Source organism: Hakea prostrata, chromosome 11 (genome assembly GCF_041222555.1).
Source record: "Hakea prostrata isolate BN-2017 chromosome 11, UWA_Hpros_2, whole genome shotgun sequence".
NCBI classification, from domain to species: Eukaryota; Viridiplantae; Streptophyta; class Magnoliopsida; order Proteales; family Proteaceae; genus Hakea; species Hakea prostrata.
In genome coordinates, this window is record NC_142610.1 from 15813323 (window position 1) to 15836186 (window position 22864).

A 22864-nucleotide genomic window follows, 5' to 3' on the forward strand; every position below is an offset into this window, starting at 1 on the left:
TTAAACTCTTTTATTTAATGAAACTTTTACCCTTTAACAAAAAAAAAAAAATCATTCAATATGTAGTACAACAACCCTAACCCCGAGGGTTGTCCACTAATTGCTAGGGTCTAATCCTCCAATGTGTAATACAACACCCCCTAGGGTCGTCCACTAATTGCTAGGGTCCAATCCTTCAATGTGTAGTACAACCCCCCCCCCCAATAGGATTGCCCACTAATTACTAGGGTCCAATCCTCCAGTGTGTAGTACAACAACCCCCCTGAGGGTCGTCCACTAATTGCTAGGGCCCAATCCTCCAATGTGTAGTACAACAACAACCCCCCTCAGGGTCGTCCACAATTGCTAGGGTTTCTCCAAGGATCTCCGAAGAAAAGGTTGTAGGGTTCGATATTGCCACTCGGATCTTGCCCAATGAGTCCCTAACAACAAATCCTTGATCTTCTTAAATTGATATGTACTGTCTAAATCAAGGTTCCAGTCACTCAACCCTAACTAACCCTCAAGAGTAAACCAATTTGATCTAACCATCTCAAGTCATGAAAACGAAATGCACAGACTAGACTAAACAGTATTACAAGATTGGGATCAAATTGAAGTGAAAATATCCAACTGACTCAGCCAAAAAACTTAGTCATAATCTTGAAACCTGCCCAAGAACCAAAACATCTCAACCCATACGTTGGGCAAATAGTTGTGTTTATTTTAATTTTTGCGGCTATCACACAATTTTCAATTGAACACAGATTTCCATGATCACAAGTTTGAATTTAATAATAATAATTAAAGTGCTTTCCAGTGCCTTGGCCTTTGGAAAGACGAATCCACGGCACAAAAAATAGATAATATATTTGAGTAAATGAAAGCATCAGTCAATTGTAAGTTTCTAACCCTAGTAGCCACGGAACATATCTAGAACACCTTTAATGTTCCACTGGCTTATTTTAACTTCTTTCTTTAATCCTATTCGTTTTCCCAAGTAATTGATTTTCTCTTTTGCTCTCTGACCACCACATTGTATCCTAAGTTGTCTCTTAAAAACCTGCACATCATATCTCCTATGTGGGATAAAGTAGTGGCTGACGATTTTAGATATTTTTTACCCATGAGAGGGTTAATCAGTCATTTCTAATTGTTCTATGTAATTAAGCTATGGTTGTATTATGTTCTTTGGTCTTGGTTTGGTTTAATTGAATTAGCCATTTTTATTTTTGTTCGATCGAGGCTTTATATATATTGGTGGGTTGGTTCGGTTTACTTAGATTCATTTTACGGTCATTCCTTTGGAAAGAAAAAACAATTGCAGAGGATTTTGCAATTCACAATTGGGGTTCGGGCTCTTCTTCTTCTTCTCGTTCGGCAAGATGGTGATGACGGCGTAATTGGCAGTGGTTTGTGGCAGATTCTTGATGGCTTTTGTTCTTCTCTATGTCTACATTATTCACCGGCGATCTTGTAAGTTTCTATGTTGATTTTCTCTCTCTATAGTGGAATTGGGTGTTGATTGAGCCCCGTGGACATAGGCTATTGCCTAACCCCGTAAACAATATTGATGTCTCTTCCTCTAGTTTTTCCCTCAATATTTCATGAGAATCGAACACCCTTTTAGATACATATATAGATATATGGTAACAAAAGTCAAAATAATGGTATCTCTTTGAACTCTTTTTGTTATGGTAACAAATAATTTATTGATATTCATCATGTGGATAATCACTGACTTCAAGATTGCATAGGGCTTGAGGCCATAGAATAAAAATTGGCCAATCTATCGTACATACATTCAAAAGGATCTTCTTTGTAAAGACATCTAGAACAACATTGCAATCACCCTTGGAATATATTCAAAAAAAATACATGAAAAAGAACAAGAAAGCCTATGAATATCATCCATGATAGAGCTAATATCAAGTGGAAGAGATTCTTCTTTGATTTTGGACCAAAGGAAGTAACTCTGCACAAATTGAATTCTAGCCGTTGAAATCTAGTAGCTTTAGTCTGGAATAAAGCCATAAAAGAACAACATTGGAAGTTCGAGGGAGAGAATCCATCTCCACCAAAGGATTTTAGGGGTGCCATTGCAAATAAAGCACATCAGGTAAAGAAACTAAGAGTCCTTCCAAAACATGAAAGAAAAAGAAAACCTATCGACACTCGTCATTTTGCGACATGATATCAAATCGGTCATTGTTTACACGAAAGTGATGATAAAATGACCAACCACCTTATTTAGGCTACCATTGTTGGATGCTTGTACATGTACTCCTATTTTGGCTATTATGCAAAAATTACATCACATACTAACATGAGTGTAAATAGGGCCCCAAGAGGGGTGGGGGAGAAAGTGTGAAGGAACGAAAATTTGAACCCAAGACCTCCTTAGATTTACTACCTGTATATAGAAGACTACCACTACCATACCAGTAGCACATTTACGTGGTCATCTAGTATCGAGCTGAAATTACCAACAATATTTTCTAGGGTTAAAAAAAAATCTACACATATTGTTAGGTGAAGGAACTATGGGCAACCTAGACTATATAATTTAAGAATATCATTAGATGGTCAAGATAGCAATTTTCATGATTGCAGTATCATTGCTGATAAATTCAACTAAGTTATATGAAAATATAAGCAATGAGGTTAAGTTTTTCTTTGCAAACCGAATTTGAAATAAGTTGTCGAGATGAATCCCCCATAACAACGAAGTCAAAATAAATTATCCTCTACCCTCGAAAAAGTGAACCTCTAAAGAAGAACAATTACCTCTCTTTTCTCATAAGAAATGTAATTACTTAACTATCCCTCACATGTATGAGATTTCTTTTGGTCCCTACCTAATTTGCTCCGAGAATCTCTCCCATAAATAAAATTTACAAATCCTTACAATTAATATGCCCAATGAATACTACAAGAGTTTGGACTATTATCAATTCATTTTTTTCCATTTTAAAAAAAAAAAAAATCTAGGATAAAGACCCGGTACATTGCATGGGATTAATTTATCATAGTGAGAATGAATCTTCTTAGATTGTATACCCAAAAATAAAAGAAAAAAAAATCTTGTTAGATTCTACTATGCCAATAAAATTAGAGAAGAAAGAATCTTGAGTTCTTGACTGGATAAGCATTAAAAATCCGAAGAGATCAAAACTATTGGCCATCCCATCGGCCGCCCACAGTCCTGAACAAAACCAGGAAAGAGAGACGGTGGTTTTAGTCCAGCGTTTGGGAGAAGAGAAAAACGTGGTTTTCGTACCAATTCCACAAAACCGGGAATAGGAAATGACTAGAAAGTGGGAAAATGTGGTCAGAGGGTGGCGTTTTCCACGATATGTGGCGACCCGCCCGCAGTCTTGGATCTGAACGTGGCTGACATGGCTGACACGTGCTGTCCTTCCTACCTTTCTAGTTTTGTATTCTCTTGCATGCTAACCCTTAACTGGTCCCCACTAACTTTATCCCTCCTCAGATACTCTTTATTTACAAAAACATCCTTCACTGACATATCCATGTAATTAGGGTTTCAATGGTTCGGTTTGGGGTGGTTTCAGATTCGGGTTGAAAACATCAATCCCGAACCATTTGCAAAATAACAATTTCGGTTCAATTTGGTTTCAAATTGACTAATTGTTTGGATTTGAGTTGGATTGGTTCTAAGCCATTACTAATCCCTTATCGTCCATTTCAAATTAAATTCGAGCCATAACGGGCCGCTTTGGTTCGGTTTAAAAATTGACAATTACATGTGTGGGTAATTTATGTAATTACGAAGAAAAAGGAGGTTGGATGTAAATAAGATACTATAAATAAAATTCCACTTTAACTTTCCCGAATTACAAAACCAGGTTCCCACTCTACCGCTGTATGGGAAACCGCAGCGGCTCCCCCACCGCTTTCGCTTGTCACAAGTCACATTTCTCTTCTCCTCTTCCTCTGAAGTCACACATAAATACCAACCATTCATCACTTCTCTCCTCCAAACTGTGTTTTTTCTTCCCTTCCATTGAATTGCTGAAGCAGAATCAGAAAACATGAGGATGAGTTGTAATGGATGTCGAGTTCTTCGCAAAGGTTGCAGTGACGATTGCAGCATCAGACCTTGTTTGCAATGGATCAAAAACCCAGAATCCCAAGCCAATGCTACTGTCTTTCTTGCCAAATTTTATGGCCGTGCTGGGCTTATGAACCTCATTAATGCCGGACCTGAACATCTCCGTCCTGGTAACTCACTACCCATCTCTGTTTTTCTGCAAAATTGAGATTTTAATCTTTCAGTTTGATTAATTTTGGTTACGGCTTGATTGATTGCAGCGATATTCAGGTCGCTTCTTTATGAAGCTTGTGGAAGAATTGTAAATCCAATTTATGGTTCAGTTGGGTTGCTCTGGTCTGGAAGTTGGCAGCTTTGCCAATCCGCCGTTGAAGCGGTTCTGAGAGGAGCTCCGGTGGTTCAAATCTCGTCTGAAGCTGCCGTTAAACCATGCCCTTCTTTGAAAATTTCAGACATTCGCCATGTCTCCAAGGATGAAAACTCTGCAGCTTCTCAAGAGCTTCACATGGTGAAGAAGACCCGGAACCGGTTCAAGCGAACCGCCGCCAAGTCCAAAACCAGAACTGGTTTGATCATCTCTGAACCGGGTGAAGATGCTGGCAACCGTGCCTCCAGCCATGATCATGAATCTTCTGGGAGTCACCACCATCAAGATTTGAATGGAGAAGGAAATGGAGATAGCAGTGAAAGCATGTTTTCCGGTGAGACGGAGGAGCCGTCGCTTGTGAGCGGCGCTGGTAAATTTTCCGATGAAAGCGAGGTGGAGTTGGAACTGAGCCTTGGGTTCGAACGGGTTCATCGTACTGGTAATACTTTGGTGGGGCCCAACAAGGGATTCGTGGAGATCAATGGCCATGGTGATGACACTTGTGCGACGGAGCTTAGCCTTGATTGTCATGCATGAGTCTTGGAGAGAAAAATTTTGTTTCCGAGTTTCCAGTAGAATTACAGTTTTTTTGGGCAGGTCTTTTCCTTAGTGCCTTAATAATGTACATGAATGTAAATTCCATATACATAGAGGGATAGAATAGGATATGGAGAATATCTAGAGGAGATAAATTTGGTTATTGAAAATCGGATTTCTCCCATTAATTTTTCCATGGTTTCCTATTTGATGTGTGTTGAAGCTTCACCTTATGCATCTTGCATGGTTTAATTTTTCCATAGTTTTCCTATTTGATGTGTGTTGAGGCATCACCTTATCCATCATGCATGGAGCTTTTCGAGATTGCTGGGTATGATAAGATTGTTCAATTGTGATCAAGTGGTTACGGGTTCATCGTAAGATTGTTTAATTGGTATCAGGTGGTTGCGGGTTCAAGTTTAGAAATCCTTCCTAAGTAGAGCTTTTCCAGATTCGTTGTTAAATTGTGATCAAGCGGTTACGGGTTCAAGTGATTACGAGTTCAATTCTGATAAGTGATTTTGGGTTCAAGTTTAGAAATAATTTAATACAAAAGTAAAGACATAATTAATGATATTTCTCAAATAGTCAAACTGTCATAGAAATTGCATATTTTGTGAAAGTGAAGTAAAACTGTGTGTGATATAATTTCCTACAAAACGAAGGATGAAAGATTCTCCTTTAAGTAATGAGTAACAAATTCAAATTTAAAAATTTTTCTGCCCCTACGAAAGTAGAGGTAACTTGCTTATATAATGACCATTTTCAAACCCTGAGCAACAAGTGTCATTGCATTAGTTACGTCTCTTTGTCGTCATGAGTTAAAGTTTTACAACAACTTTTGTGCAAAAGTAAGGTAAGTCACACTTCTCATACCTTGTAGTGGCACTAGTCTCAAAAGAAAAAAGTGGTCACGAGTTCGAGTTTAGTTTCTCTACAAAAATAAAAGTTACACGCATAATAATCTTTCCCATTTACGTAATGATCCTTCTCAAACTCCGTAGTGGCACACAAGTCTCGTGCATTGGCTACACATTTTTCAAACCAGTGGTAAAAGTTCAAAGCTAGAAACAGTTTATTTACAAAAGTAGTGTTAAATTGCATACGTAATATGAAAAACTAAAGAAAAATAATATTTAACAAATCAAAAAAAATTGCATATTTGAACATCTTCCTTAGATTCATAATAGCAAAATTTCGTGCTGTAGGACATCTATATTAAATAAGTGGGGCACGTGTTCAAGTATAGAAATAACATATTTTGTGAAAGTGGAGTAAAACTGTGTGTGATATAATTTCCTACAAAACGAAAGGATATATGAAAGCTTCTCCTTTAAACAAATGGTCACATATTCAAATTTTAAAAATTTTCCACTACAAAAATAGAGGTAACTTGCGTATATAATGATCCTTCTCTTCCGTCAAGTAAAGCATCATTTGATCGGGGAGGTGCAGTTTCTCCTTTATGTCTTATTTGTGCTTCTTCTTATGAGCCTATTTCTCAAGCACTCTTTTCTTTCACATATGCAAAAGAACATGTTGAGGCAATGGAAGGCCTAGATCAATTTGAGATATTCTGAAGAGCGCCTTTGTGACTTCTGGGTTTTGTTTTTCCAGACTTTCTAGTACATAAAAACCAACCCTGAAATCTAGAGCCTCAGTGACCCTTCAGCTATTAGAGGACCTATTAGCTAACTGCCTGCAATTGGCACCAAGGTTGAAAGCTGTGCCATGTCCTTGAAACATCCAGCTTTTGCATGCTTATTCTTTCGTGTCTTCTTACTTTGAAGACATCCATTCCAGTTACAACCATCATCTTTATGTTCTTATGATCATACTGTATTGCAAAGCGTCACTGATTATATTCCCTCTGAAGGATGTAGTGGAAGTGGCACTAAGCTGATTTGGATGAATTTCAATTCCAAAAAGAAAAATGAAATTTTGAATTTGAATTTTTTTTAACAATTGTAAGATTTTTAATTGTGATTAAATGGTTAAGAGTTCAAGTTTAGAAATAGTTTTTTACAAAAATAGAGAAATGATTAATAATCTTTATCAAATCGCTTAGTGGCTTAAGTCTTGTGAACTAGATGTTCATTTTTAAATAAGGCAGGGGCCAGGTTTTAAATTCGGAAAATTCCATTTCGGGGGAAATATTTTTTTTCAATTTCCCCCCCCCCCCCCCCCCCCCCCCCCCCCCCCCCACCGCATAGACAATGCAATAAGAGAAAGAAGAACACAAAAAACAACAAAGAAAAGAAAGACAAAAAGGGAGAGAGAAAACACAAAGAAAAGGAGAAGAAGGGAGATTGAAGAAGGAAGAGGCACAAGCCCCCCAACCCACAGCGAGGGGACAAACAACACCCACGGAGATAGATGGAACCAAAAACGAGAACAGGCAGCAAAGCACAAGGACGAAAAGAACGGAGAGCGCAAACACGAGGCCGGGGATTCGCATATCCACCCCGCTCCACCACCACGAACAAAGATATGACCAGGGCCCGAAGAAAGGGATCCGAAGGAAGGCAGAGCAAACAAGAGAACGGTGGCAAATCTATGAACTCACGAGCCACAAGCGGAGGATAACAGGGAGCACGGAGAGAACACAGCGCAAGTAAACACAAGGAGGGATTCCTATCAAGATCCCGAAAACGAACAACATATCCTCGACAGAAACGGATCCTCCAAACATAGAGCAGCATCCAAGGTCCTAAGATCTAGGATCCTCTCACATAACCAAGCTCTGTCGGATGCCAAGGACTAAACCCACGCAGGCAATGTCGGTCTGACATACAAGGAACACGACTCCACGGATGCAACGGACCGAGACACTCCATCCCTGCTTCATGCAGGACACAACTTGAGGATAACTGAAATTAACGGAAGAGGAGTAGAAAGGTTACAGTCTTGCAATTGAAGCGGGAAGACTTCCTTAAGAACCCCGAGATAGCCAAATGATGGGGAATGCATCCCAGAACGGGGGCCGATCCTTCATTCAAATCCCAGCCAATCGAGCCAATCACGATCCGATCTGTGGGGCGACACCAACAATCATCGACAACAAAAAAATGATGAAATCATCATCACCAAACCTTGTAAAGCACAAGGGCGAAGCAAGGGATCCAAGGCTCAATATGAAGGAATCAAATCTCTTATACCAACACTGGGCGTTTTAAGCGATAGAGATTTGTTCAACGCAAACCAAGTCCCTTCCGGTTCTTCAAAACCTTCGGTTGGAGCATATAGATTTCTTCTTCAAGATCTCCATGAAGAAATGCAGTTTTTACATCTAAGCGCTCAAGATGTAGATCAAACGTAGCACAAAGTGAACTATCGGACAAGAGAAGTGAACCACGGAGAAAAGATCGGAAAGACACCCCGAGCATATCCTGATCACCACGACGATACCGCCTACGATCACACGTTGCTTGATCTTGTAAACCCATGTTACCAAGGGCTCCCGTGGGAAAGGACAAGCTCCCACGCCATTCTATGAAGAGCCTAGTCTCGCATAGGCATAAAGGACGCGAGCATCAAGCTTGAATGTTGATGGCTCACCACTTCGTTAGAAGACAAGATGCAATGTTGCCTCATAATATAATCGACGGCAAGGTTGGTGTATGTCTTTCACGAGGTGAGTCGAACTTCTACAGTTGTAGACTCAAGGTACTTGTTCCTCATATTTTCGATTTCGCCTCCGAAGAATTTTCTGGATTGGACTCTCTTCCTCCCGAACCGTTGTACTCTCCGGAATTTCTATTGAAATGCTACTCACATCTTCCATTGCAGCTTATCTCGCAAAAATGACATCTCCGCGATGACGACTTGTGGGCAGGGGATCCCACAGCGATACCCCTTGACTCCATCGATTTCCCAAGAACGATTCGGATTTTGGATCCAACTCGAAATTTCTTGGGGATGATACATCACGTACACAGGACTCCCAAATGTGTGCAAGGTGAATAATCAACGGCTTGCCAGTCCACATCTCCATCGGTGTCTTCAAATCAATCGATCTTGTTGGTGATCGATTAATCACATAGCAAAGCAAGGTGTTTACGGCTTGCCCAAAAGGACTTAGCCATACTGCAGTTCTCAACATGGCTCTCGCTCTTGAGTAGAGTTCTATTCAACCGCTACTACTCCATCGTTGAGGAGTGTAAGCCACCGTGAGTTGTCTCTTGATGCCTTCTTGATTACAAAACTCAAAGAAGTCATCCCCCGTATATTCACCGCCATTGTCGTCCCGAGGCACTGATTTTCTTCCGTCTCGTTCAACTTGCGCTTTGAATGTTTTGAAACCGAAAACACATCCGACTTCTCTTGATAGGAAACACCCAACATCTTCTCGGAATAATCATCAATGAAAGATACAAGTACCTTGCTCCTCCCGAGATGTAACCGGGCTTGCCATACATGAGTGAACTAATTCCGCACTTTACTCCCGGAATCGATGCATTGAACTTCAATCTATGCTGCTTGCTTGTAACACAATGCTCACAAAAGGGTAATGAAACCTTGTGAGACCCGGAGTAAGCTCATGAGAACCTCAACCCTGCTCGACATGTGGGCCAATTGATGCCACACTGTCATCTCTTGAGAGGCTGATGCAACCGATGCTCGCCTCGACATGTTTCTCCCATACTCGTACAAATTTGCAGGCCCTTCAGCTTTCATTACAACTAACGCTCCTGACGATCCTCATCATTCCATTTTGGATGCGTGTCTTGCACCCAATTTCATCTAATTGTCCCAAAGACAATAGATTCTTCTTTAAGCCCTTCACATGCCGCACATTTTGAATAGTGCGTACCATACCATCGTACATCTTCAACTTGATGGTGCCAACTCCAACAATCTCCAAGGCATGATCATTTCCCATGTACACGACACTCGTAGAGATAGGTTCATAAGTTTGAAACCAATCTCTGCGAGAGGTCATGTGCCATGTTGCTCGAATCCAAGATCCAAGCATCACATGTTCCAATCTATCCGGTGCCATGCTGATTGTCGTAAAGAATATCTCCTTCAGAATGCACCCTGAGATGTCTCTGCCTTATCTACACCCTTTTTGAATCGACACTCATCTTTGAAGTGTCCCCTTTGCCACAATTGTAGCACTTGAAATTCCACCCCGGATTTTGACCTCCTGATTGTGACTCCATCGGAATCACGTTCGTTGACCTTCCTCGAGTCATAGACAAAGCCGCTGTTGTGAGCTTGCGCTACTCCCACCTCTACCCTTCAAGAATGAGCAAGCGACCACAAATACCAAAAATCGAGAGGATATACAGTAAATGATGATGATTGGGTCATATGAATCGAAGACTTTGGAGTAGAATCAGCACGTTCGTGGGAAACAAGTCCCAACGCTGAAAGTTGAGAACATAACGAAACGAGTAGAAGGCCAGAAGAGAGATTCGAATCCGAAGGTATACAACCTCTTCAAGAAGATGTGTGAAGTGATGGCCAACAAGATGAGGTGATCCCAAACCTCCTGGCTACGCCGCAAAATATCACGATAATGCAGAGCAAATCGAAAGAGCGAGCGCACACTCGTTCCACTTTTCGCTGTCCGTGAACCCGCGGCGAAACCGAGGCCAGGCAGACTTACAATAATGCCACTCACAAATGAGAAGGCGCAAACGCCGAGAAGCCGCAGCACAGAACGGGGGAGAAAACCCCACATCACGGAAACGCAGACCACGGAAGGGAACAAAAGCACAGGAAAACAGAAAGACGGAGGGAACAAGGGCCGCAAAAAGAAGAAAAAAGAAGAAACACCCAAAACCAGGAACCCAAAAAAACAGGAAAGGAGAAGAGAGGAGAAAAAAAAAACGAGGAAGGACCAAAGGCAACAAGAGAACAAAGAGAAACACCAAACCAAACAAACAACCCCCAAGGAAGAGGAAGCGAAGGAAAAGAGAAAAAAACGGAACAGGAGAAGAACCCACCGAAAGAAAAAGCAAAAAGAGAAAAGAAGAAAAAAAAACAAAAAAGAAAAGAAAGAAAAAAAAGAGAGAGAAAACAAAAAAAAGAAAACCAGAGAGAAGAAGGGAGATAAAGAAGAAGGAAGAGGCATCTTTTATAGCTCTTCCAATATTCCACTTTAGTCACCCTTCTTCTTGAAATCCTCAGTCATAATGGAAGTAAGACATTCTGTCACAGAGTACTGAACAAGGAGGGTGATAATTAAAGAGGGTTATTCTCCAAGGAATTCTACTCCAATCTGTCCATACATGTTTGTTCATGTCCATCTTGAATGAAATCAAATACCTTTTTCCAATCCTTTTGGAATCCTTCTTCAAAGATTCCACTCCTTTGTCTCTTTTCTAGAACTAATGAAAAACATACAATAAACAACACTGCATAGGCCAATAGGGGTCTCCTCCATTGATATACTGATTCAGCCTTTTTCCTTTTCAGAAAGATGCAATATTAAGGATTATTGTAACTATAGTTCCTTATAAAGGTTATTAAGGAACATAAATCAAGTTACATCTTATAATTACATGATTTTGGGGACAAGATGCTGTCAAAGATAATAGACAGAAAGTGAAATAGACCAAAAAATAATCTGAAGAGCACCTTTGTGACTTTGGGCTTTGTTGTTTTCAGATTCCTGTACATAAACCACTCTCTGAAATATAGAGCCTCAGTGACCCTTCAGTGACTAGAGGACCTATTAGCTAACTGCCTGCAATTAGCACCAAGGTGGAACTGTACCATACCCTTAAAACATCCAGCTTTTGGATGCTTGTTCATGTCTTCAAACTTTGAAGATCACATCCATGCTGCAACCATCATCTTTATGTTCTTCTGATCATATCCCTGCACACAAGGTTTAACAACAAAGAACAAAAAGCAACTGCATCAGTTAGTTTTCAACCCATCAAGATAACTATCGGAAGAAACCCTCAAGTGAAGAGAAAGGGAAGAAAAAAAAAAAGGATAGTGGATAGATGTTGAAGCAGTGATCACTGGGAGCTCCCTTCAGTCCAATGAGTGGGCAAAGCAAAGCGGGAGGAGTTGCTCCCACGCCATGCATCAGGCTAAACTTATATTTACATGTCCATAAACCACCTCTGCGCCTTCTTCTTTTTCTTCTTCCTCTTCTCCTTCTTCTTTCGTTCCTTGAGATGTTAAATGATAAGCATGACCAAATGCATGAAATGGCATCTCTATCGCCTGTTAGTCCCCCCCTATTGGACTGAGTGGAGCTCCTCATCCACCACAAACCCATACAAAGGGAAGTGAACTAAACCCTTTACACATAACAAAGAAGCAACAGAAAAGAATGAAATGGAGATAGCTCTTCGTTTTCCTCTTAGAGGAGAATGTGAATGGATCCATTGTCCCTCCTTCCCCTTCCTTAAATACTGATCTTCTCTTCTGCTGAAATGATGGAGGATATTAAAGTAGCTGCCTTACGTACTTTGTTTTTCTGGTTAACAAGACTACATTCAGGAACGAACAAGAGTGGGGGAGTGACAAGTGTCCACCAACCACTGAGAGGAACACAGCCAATCCTTTGTGCTCGAAAGCGATAGGGCCTTCCGAGCTAGAAGGTTAGCAACATTGTTTAACCTTCTAGGTACAAACATGAGCCTAAAGCTCTTACGTACTTGAACATACCGAAAATGGTACCTGTAAGAATCTTTCCTTCTCTCTTATTACATTTTGAATCTTGGGAATGATGGGTCTTGTTCTTATTGTAGTTTTGGCTGGTAGTGTCACCTTCTCCCTATATTGTAAAGGTAGAGGGCTATGCTCTCCTTATACTTCACCACACAGGTATAGGGATGGAAACCCCTTGTTCTCCCCACCACAAAAAGAGAATAAAAAAAAGGTTAAAGACCCACGCTATTTTGTTTGAATCCTATCTTGATTCATTTTGTTAGGATCCTATCTCTGACACCCCACTATTAGTGAACAAAGAAATTCAAGGGGAGCACAAACCTCTACCCACCATCTTGACTCTCAAATTAGACATAATCTGGCTCTCCTTCATTTCTGCTGGACCACAAATTTCCTTTCTTCCTTCCTTTCCTGTTCTCCATTGGGTTCTTCAATGAACCAATGGTATTTTACACTGGGGATATCATTGCACCACTCCAGCTAGCTAGCCCATGAAGCATAAGCTGTGAGATCCAATTATCCACCCCGAAAGTAGAGATCGATCAACATAAACTGTCTTGTATTTTTTGTTGATGAAATCTTTAATCCTACTGTTTGATTACAGAACTTGGGAATTCATAGTAAAAACACTGCACTTGCATCATCAAGATTGTCTCTTTCTGCATGAAAATGTCATTCATTCAGAACTTGACACTTCACTATGAAGATCTTCCTTTCTTATGTAATGAAAGATAACTTTCTTTCTTATACAGGCTTTTTTGGCCAAAAAAAGAAAGATATAGGCTTTTTCCACTTGGGAAAGAGACAAGTCTGATGAGCTCACTATACTTGTCGGAGAAGACTAACTTGATGATCAAAAGGGTCATAGCTTACAGGTACAGCTGCGTAGACTAGCTAGCCTTTGTCTCCATTGAACTGCTCGGATTCTCACCTGTCTCACCTGTTATGAATTATGATTCAGGCTTTGGGTTTGCTTCTTTTCTGGTTCTATCTTCTCCCCAAAATCATGGACAGAGTCCTTTTTCCCTTACCAATATAAAGACCTGAAGGTTTTAAAATTTGACAGCTAGGGAAAGTTTGTTTGGTTTACATTCAAAATTCAAGAGTTTCCATCAGCCTATCTTTTATGGAGGAGAGACTTATAGATTTAAGAATCTTTTCAAATGCATTTAGAAAATCATATTTTATGAAAAACCAATCCCCTTACAAACGGGATAGGGTTTCATGCATTGTTTTAGAAGGTGATGAAAATTGATCCGGCACCATAAAACAGAAGAAAAAAAAAAAAAAAAAAACCATTGACACTCCATTTTATTTTAACTCTGAATAGCACATGATGGCTTCAGTTGGGTTAGAATGGTACTTTTTTTTTTTTTGGTAGAGGTTAGAATGGTACTTAGTGGTACATCAAAAAGACTTGTATAAGTATACCCTTAGACTTATCCTTCTCTATTAGACTTATTCTCTAACAACTCTTCACAATTTTCTTCTCAACTTAATCTCTTTATTTCCTCGGTTTTTCATTAGTATACCTTAAGACTTATTCTTTTCCATTAGGCTTATTCACTGATCGTATCGCTAATCAATCAAAAATAAAATCATATACTAATCTAACTAACAGAAAGTATGGGATCGAACTATGAGGAACTAAAAGGCTAAGTTACTAAGATTGAATTCAACAAAACCTAATTTTAATTAAATTTATTAATCAATACAAAAACTTTAACTATGAATACGTGAAGATCTTTGGGATTTCGAATCTCCAATGTTTTTCACTAATCGATATAACTCTATGCTTCAAAACAAATGATGGTCTTTCCTAGATATGCCCTATCTTAGCAAGACTATCGTCCTTCGTCAAAGCTTAGCACGCTTAGTTTGCTTAGCTATAGAACATCTTTGGTTAGATTCAAACACAATCAACTAAAAGATATAGAACAATCAAATTAATGAAATAAGTAATGGTTCATCTACATCCCAAAGAAAAGGAACTAACTATTCATTATAACAAACATCATCAAACAAATAAAGATGAAATTGAGAGAGAGAGAGAGAGAGAGATATGTGGTCTTCTTCTTGCACAATTAAAGAGATGAGAGCCAATCTGTGTTCACCATCTTCTTTCTGTTCTCTGTGGCTGGCTTCTCTTTTATATATCCCGCACACAATGAATTTATCCTCTTTACCCATCCATTCAACCTTTATTCGTTTGGATTCTGAGAAAACTCAAAATTATAAAGTTGTAGATATTTTCGTTATCTTTCCATAGTATCTTGAATCATCATAATCCTATTTCATAAGAGAGAGATATGCCTAAAATACTAAATGTGGGTCTGTTTACCCGATTTTCAAATCTTATTACCAATTTTGTTTATTGGACCTCCACTTGTTTCCAATTTGGCTCAGATTAGTGCTCTCCTTGCATTAGTTAAGTTGGATCTCAGCATTCATGATTTCTTGGGTAGCAAGATTGAATCCCGTGATTTTATTTTAATTAAAATCCTCTAATATATTTGCCAACTTTGCTCCACATTATCTGTAATAACTGAAATCACCTTATTTCTGAAGAGAAGAAAAAAAAAAAAAAAGAACACAAAATTATTCAATTAACTTTCTTTTAATTAACTAAGTATGAGAAATTAAGTCAAATAAATAATGATAAATGCATGCTTATCATTCACTAACAACTCTTCACAATTTTCTTCTCAACCCAACCTCTTTTTTTCCTCGGTTTTTCATAAGGGTGTTTAGGTGATCTTGTAATAATTCAAGGGACATTTTTAGAATTTAAAAGACTAATGATGATTTGACGACATTCAATAATAGATTGAGCTAATCTATGCAATGAAAGTCCAACTTTTGGATATCTTTGCTTTCCAATAATAAAATGGAATGCCAATGTTAAAAGCCTCTATTTTGAGGTGCCGGAATAATGTGCTCAAAAAATCTGTCTGAAACTTGCAAACCCCCCCCCCCCCCCCCCAAAAAAAAAAGAAAAACCTCAAAAAAGATCTTTATTTTAAAAATGTTAAAACTTATTTATTAATTACCCTTTGGGTATTGTTTGACAAATGTGTTGGGCTTAATCCATGGGCTTTCTTAAATAAATAACCATGAAGATTGGACAGATTTTAGCTAAGGTCATTTTACCAAGATATACTTGAAATAGTTTAAAAACAAAAAAAAAAATAAAAAAATAAAAAAATAGGTTATACATGAAATAGGACAGTTAAGTTAAATTTTTAAACAAACTATATTGAAGTGGACATAGTTATCTCTTTATCTCTATGTAGTATTATCTCCAGTGTCACGTCTTTCTTTTAAAGTAATCTTTGTCTTTTTCTGTGACATGAAAAGGTCCAAAAGGCTCAATCTTTATCACAAACTTGAAATATTATCTTAAGATGTGATTTGTGAGATCAAATGCTTTTAATGATCTAACAATACCTCCAGTTTTATTTCTTTTCGTATATAAACAGTGCATATCGTTGTTAAAATTCTTAGATTGATCATGATATGAACTGATTGAATTTTTTAAAAGATAATAGTTTATTTTATTTTCCAACTAGAATACTTTAGAATTTTATTTTTTTTTTTTTTCTTTCTTGTATAATCTTATCAAAGATTAAAATTTGAATGACCGATCCAATTAGTTTTTTAGATACATATATTCTCAGAGTCTGTGTTTAAAATCTTTATTTTTGAAAACATACAGAAACATATCCTTGAATAATATAATTAAATTACTTTTGATTAACAACCACCAAGTAGATTTGGTTGGCAAAGAAAATCTATTTGCATGGTTGCAATGTAAGATCTTGTCAAGGGATCGAAGGTTAGTGGCTGTGGGTTTGTTGGTATTGTAATTGTCTAATGGGGGAAACTCATCCTTGTGTCACTATCTTTCATCTCCTTATTTTCTTTTTTCATTTTTGTCCTTAGTTAGATAATTCTGGAAATGGTTGTCATTGATCCTTCCTTCTTTAGTTTATTGACTTCACATGTAGTTAATCTAAAGATTTTTCTTTTTATGCTTCTTCTTTTGGCTCTAAAAAGAAAGCCATGATGAAAAGAAGAAAATTAATAGAGTTTTTTGTAGGGAGCCCACTTAAGTGGGCATCTGATGATACGACCTCGGTTCCACATCACTTGGAAAACTGGCTTACAAGTGGGGGTTTGCCAAGGCATATCAGTCCACATTTCAGCTTGTAAGGCTCCAGTGTGGGACTAACTGTAACATCTGATTTATGACTGTCTACTTAAGTATGCTAAATTGCATGGTGTCCACCTTTATAAAGTTGGAAATTTTCAAAACGGTCGAAGCTTTGACCTTTAAAGTTTGGTGTTGAAATGACTCATATACCATTCTAGGCGTAAATTACCCTCTCATTCACTAACGTGACCCAACCCCTAGGTGGGCACCCATCTTCTTCCCATACCCCGCCCGAAACCCCACATCGCCGCCCCTCCCTTGCCGGCGACAACCACCACCCCTCCCCTTGATGTGCTAGTAAGATAAGATAGAGAGGCAACAACTGAGTCAAATTGTCTAAGCAAAAGGGAAGAATCCTCGTTCAAGCGTTTACCATGTTCAGGCTCTCCAATATCCCATGGAAACCCAAAGAGAAGTCCATGAATTGTTCTTTCCACCATTAAAAAGAAAAAGTGGGAGTGATTTGAATAAAAGCAAAGGCTCTCACACCTGCTACTTGAGGATCTAGATTAGGGTTAGGTCGAGAACACTGGGTCGGACCATCTGACCTTCGATTCTCTAGAAGTGTATCAACTCACCAATATTGTTTCTTTGAGTTGGAGCTTAGCAAAGGAGAAGACACCATGGACATGGTCAGCACCTGCAAATATCGAATCATACAAATTAATGAACCCAACAATTTCTCTTGAAGATATGCTTATCCAGTCACTCTATGGAAGGATTTGATACCTTAGTTGTCACTCCCAATTCAGCTGGATCCGGTCATACCCAAATACCTGTGGGGGTGATACACTACATGTCACATCCCTCCAGTGTACCCTATCTGGAATACCCGGAGGTGTGATCCACAGCCCCGAAGATCAAGTTTAAGAACGATCATATCCACTTAGCACAATAACGTAATCAAAAGCAAAAATATATCATTGTATTCAAGTAATATAATAATAAAAATCAAAAAAATGATCTCAGAAGGATCACAAAAGAACATCAAAGTGCGGATAACAAGATACTAATCAAAAGATAACTGTAGAGAATAGCGGAAATATACCCCCACAAACAAACGCAGAAGGTAAATCGAAATCTAAAGCAAAGTCTAAAGCTATCATAATTAGCCTAGAAGAACAAGAGTAAACTAAACAAAATATTCTGTCGGCTCTTCTTCTTCTTTAGTCTTCATCTTCTTCACTGTAGGGTTGTGCTCTTGTAACTTCGGGTTAGCTTCTACCTCACGATCCCATCGGCAAATAAGACGATGCCAGTTGCCGTTAGTAGGAGCCGTCAATTTAGTCCAAACCTGTGTGCTAGTCACACCACTGATCATGACCTTCTCCAAGGATTTCGGAAGTTGCACCAAGTAGGGAAGGGTCCTCCGTACCGTAGCACGGGTTCTCTTCCGATCCTACAAAAGCATCTAAAAACAAGTCCACCAAAGGTAAGCTACAACTTAGCAAGTAGTCCAATCACAATAAACATCTTCACACCCAATCCAAGGCAATCATAAATGCAATGATATAAAACAATAAATGCAAGTATGCTTCTAACTCTATATATATGTATGCTAGTCTCTATTGGCAAACACGCTTTAAGTCATAGCATCATACTCCTTTAGATGGGTCTCAAATCACTCTCCCTCAGCCTTCCCGACATCTTGGGTTATCCATTTGGTAATTGGGTCTTGAAATCTTCCTGGACATACCTTGGTTGGGGTTTAGGTCACCACTCGCTCACATCACCATTGGTCTGAGTATTGGCGCGTGTATAGGGTTAATCTTAGCCCAATCCAAGTCTTCTACTAAGTCATATCTACTTAGGGTTAAATACACCCATTCCTCGCTTCCCACAATCCTTTCGGATACCTTTCCCACTAGAGTCACCGTCTCCTTCCCGGCTATGTAGACACTTAACCTATTGGTCATCCACACATAGTAAACGGGAAGCTCTCATGTCCTCTCATGCTTCCCGCAATCTCAAGCGCCCACGAGCCCAAGTCTACCACATGCAACCGACCAATGAATGGTCCCCACAATGTGATTCATGTCCTCTCACGAGTTGGTTACCGGTCTTGAGCGCCCACAAATCCCCACTTCTGCCACGGGTCACTTGGTCTCAATTCCCCTTCTGATGGGGTCAAATATGACAGGGGTTTCCTAGCAAACACCTCTAGACCAATCCTAAGTATGTCAACCAGTAGTCAAGGAAAGCGTCAAAGGGCATCATAGGAAAGCGTCCCATACCACCTCCATCGGTGTCCAAAGACAGAAACGCCAAAAGGGCATTCTCCATTCCACAACTACAACCTAAGCATTCACATCATATCATGATTCCATACATATCACATTCACATCATAGTCCAAATCACATTCACATTACTCCTAATCAATTCTAATATGTAAATCACAATATGAACATGTTACTGTAATTACATAAGTGATAGAATGTTAAGAAAGTAAAACATCAATAGCTAAATCATACATTCGAATCACATCATAACCAAGTATGTAAATATGCATATCGTGAGTAGAGTACTCACCTTGAATTCTACTTCGTAAACTTCGAGAAAGATATCAATGGGCAAGTCCAAGATCACCAAAATAACTCTAAACAAGCATGTATTGAACATGAAGAACAAATCCAAATGATTGGAGACAAAACGGAAGCAAAATAGAGCAAAATTGAGTTCACTGACTCTATGGGTCGATTGGCTGGGCAGCCTAGCCCAGTCGCAGAGAACAATAAGGAACAAAAAATCCTAAATTGGTCATAACTTCTTTGTTTGAAGTCCGATTACTCCGAAATTCGAAGGGGAGTTCCCGAGAAACATACCAAGACTATCTATGAAGGTCTTAGCATCAAACATGGCCAATGGAATAGAGTTCTAATCGAACCATAACAATTAGGGTTTTACCGAAGAGAGTCTGTGTATCTCACGGGAAGCTAGAGAGGAAGGGGTTTCACTCTAGGAAAGAAAGCATAGTATTTCAAAATCAAGAATTGGCATTGAGAAGGGTCTAACAAGAAAAAGAAAACAAGGTCTTTGAATGGATACCCCTTCTTGAAGGTTACCCTTAAATTTCCTTCAAAATAAACCCAGAGTAGATTCACAAAGGGAAAAGGAAAAAGGGATTCACCCAAAAATTATGGGGATATTAGGAGAGGTCAATAGCAATGTCATGATGCCTTCCTCACAATCACAAAGGTAGATAGAAAACAAAGAGAGAGTAACTCATGGTCTCATGCTAGATCAAAAACATGGAACATCACCATGCATATGGCTTCAAGGGAGAACATAGAGTGAATCCCCATTCACTCTAAGACTAAGAGGATCAGAGAATAGGCCATTATAGTAGTGTAATACCTTCCTCACAATCAAAACAATTAAAAAAAAATAGAAGAGAAAGTAGATCTAGAGAGAAACAGATCGATTACTAACCTTAAAGAAGAAGATTCGACGGAGAAGCTCTAACGATGCTTGGGGATCATCCTTGGCTTCGAAAGAGGAGGTTATAAAGTCCTTCCCACGTTCTCCAGAGACTTAGAACATAATGGGGCTGATTACCATGAAATTCCAATAAATAGAGCTTCAAAAACCATAAAAAACAAAGTTTTACAAAACTGCCCCTGCTTGTGGGCCAATCAATCCAGGCTGATAGCAAGCCCAGATCAGGGAAAATGAAGCTCCAAACCTCAAGATTATCAATGGAGCTTCTCCCAACTCAACAAGCAACTTACCTAGCATGGAGGGATCCCTTCAAACCATGTCCAACTAGGCCTCAAGTCCATTAACCAAGCTCTTCAACACCAAGAAGCAGTCCAACTCCAAATCAAATAAGGTTCCAAATAGGGAACTCCATCATCAATATCCATGGGTTTTGGGTCAAACACCATGTCTTCAACTAAAATGGCTCACAAAGTCTTCCTCCTTCACTTCGAGACTTTTGATCAACACTAAGGGAGAGGTCTGACTTGACTTCTTAGGACCTCCAAAGATATCAACTCAAGGTCCAATTTCAAGGTCAAACATCAATCATGCTCTTCTTCATCCAAAACAAACAGGGTGTTCAGGTTAGGGTTAGGTCCTATAGGATTTCACACTATAGGATCAAGGTTCAATGACAAATCCACACAAAAATATGATATATATATATATAGTATATCCAAGGACAAGAATAAATCAAGTTTAAATACTAATCTGAGATATTAATGGGTTAAAGGGTTAGAAATCCGGGTGATTTCACATTGGGTCCATTTTCAAACCTTAAGGCTCGACTCGAATGGCCCACAGTTGCCTACTCTAGTTCCGAGTTCGCAGTCCTGAAACCATGGGTTAAAGGGTTAGAAATCCGGGAGATTTCACATTGGTGAAAGCAAGAGAAAGGGTTTCCAAGGAAACTTCCACGGAGTCTACAGCGAAAAGAACCTTTGACTTATTCTTCTTGAATCGAATCAGAAGCTTAGAGACATCCATAGATTTGTTCATTACAGGGGAAGGGAGAAGAAAGACGAATAACCATGGAAACCCATCTCCTGGAGATTAACTTGATCTCTGCTCAGTGTCTCAAAGACTCCCTCCGCCAACCTACGTCAATTGCAGACCTATTTCTAGTGAAGCTTTTCGATCTCCCCATCTCTTTCTCTACCTGATTTTCACTGGATTTTGTAATTTTTCAACAGTTTCAACAGAAGAATGGGATTTGAAGACACTTGATAGGACGATCTGGTTTGCTTCTTTCTAGCGAATACAGATAGATTTGTAGATAATTAAGTGGTTTTGTTCGATTGATACTCTGATTCTCTTTGGCAATCTTCTGTTCAATTGTACTCTGATGCTCTTTGGCAATCTTGTTTCTAATTGATTGGTTGTATGGTGTTTTTCTGGGCCTATGGTAGAAAGAAGCCAAGATCTTGTTTTTAGGGCTTGATAATGCCGGAAAGACAATGTTGCTTCATATGTTGAAAGATTAGGTTCGTTATGTTCATCCATAGAATCTTTTGATGGTTCTGTTTGGTTTAATCATTTTTCTTCCTTAAATTTTCAAAAGAGAGGGAGAGAGAGAGAATGGGACAGATCGGCAGCAGGGGAAGGTGGGATGGTCATCGCCAACAAAGGAGGGGTGGTGGTTGCTAGCAATGTGGGGCTTCCAGTGGGGTATGGGAAGAAAATGGGTGAAGGGTCACTTAAGTGAGTGAGAATGCAATTTAGTCTTTTCATAACTATGAGGATATATTAGACATTTTACCACCAAACTTAATGGTCAAAGGCTTGACTGTTAAGAGTGGGTAACTTGTAATTTTTCAAGCTTAGTAAGATGGACGTCATGCAATTTAACTCATTTAAGTGGACAATCAAGAATTTATGGGCCGCTTATGTGGGCGTCATGCAAAAGACTCAAATTAATATTTTCAACGTTAATATATAACAGCCGAACTACTGTTTATATTGGAGAAAGAGTTTTTCTTCTTTTTCTTTTTTCTTTTCTTTTTTTAGTAGAAATATGGAGGAAAGAGTTGCAGCACAAAACCTATTTCAGTTTCCACTTTAATTGAGTGTGACTGTATGATTAAAATAAAAAGAAGGAAAAATGAAACTTTTTTTGGAAGGATTCCAAACTTCTTGGGTCCAATCACTCCATTAGAGAAAATCATGTCATCAGAAAAATAAAAAGTCAAGAAAAAGAGCTGCTACCCAATACTCTTCTTCTCTTGAAGATTATCTTCACAAGGGAAGAATTAATGTGGCATGTGCATTTGCCTTCATTGTCGTCTCATTGATTGACATTTAGGATAAGGGTTTGTAGATTTTGTCAAGAAAAATTAAAAGATAAGAATAGTTTTCAAGAAAATCTGTATAATTGAGGACTGTAATTAATGTGATACGAAAGAACCAAAAAGATTTCATCAAACCTGACTACTCATCATATTATATTACAAAGTAATTATCTTTTATTATGCTTGCATCTTTCACCATAGAGAATTAGGAAACAGAAAACTCTAATCCCCAGATTTTTGCATAAATCCACTTGCTACAACTGATGGATCCAAACCCAGTCAATTATCC

At 38.9% G+C, this 22864-nt stretch overlaps 1 protein-coding gene across 1 annotated transcript; it reads left to right on the forward strand.

Moving 5' to 3' along the window:
* Window positions 1-3903: 3903 nt before the first annotated feature.
* Window positions 3904-5367, forward strand: LOC149000397 (LOB domain-containing protein 41-like). Its single transcript, XM_089140372.1, has 2 exons — window positions 3904-4224; window positions 4315-5367. The coding sequence occupies exons 1-2, from the start codon at window positions 4035-4037 to the stop codon at window positions 4956-4958; spliced, it is 834 nt and encodes a 277-aa protein (XP_088996498.1). The 5' UTR covers window positions 3904-4034; the 3' UTR covers window positions 4959-5367.
* Window positions 5368-22864: the final 17497 nt, after the last annotated feature.

What these genes read in the sequence shown, in the direction of transcription:
- LOC149000397 (XM_089140372.1), top strand. Translation starts at nt 4,035, where the DNA reads ATGAGGATGAGTTGTAATGGATGTCGAGTTCTTCGCAAAGGTTGCAGT. An exon ending in ACCTGAACATCTCCGTCCTG is followed by an intron (nt 4,225 to 4,314) that starts GTAACTCACTAC and finishes GATTGATTGCAG; the next exon opens with CGATATTCAGGTCGCTTCTT.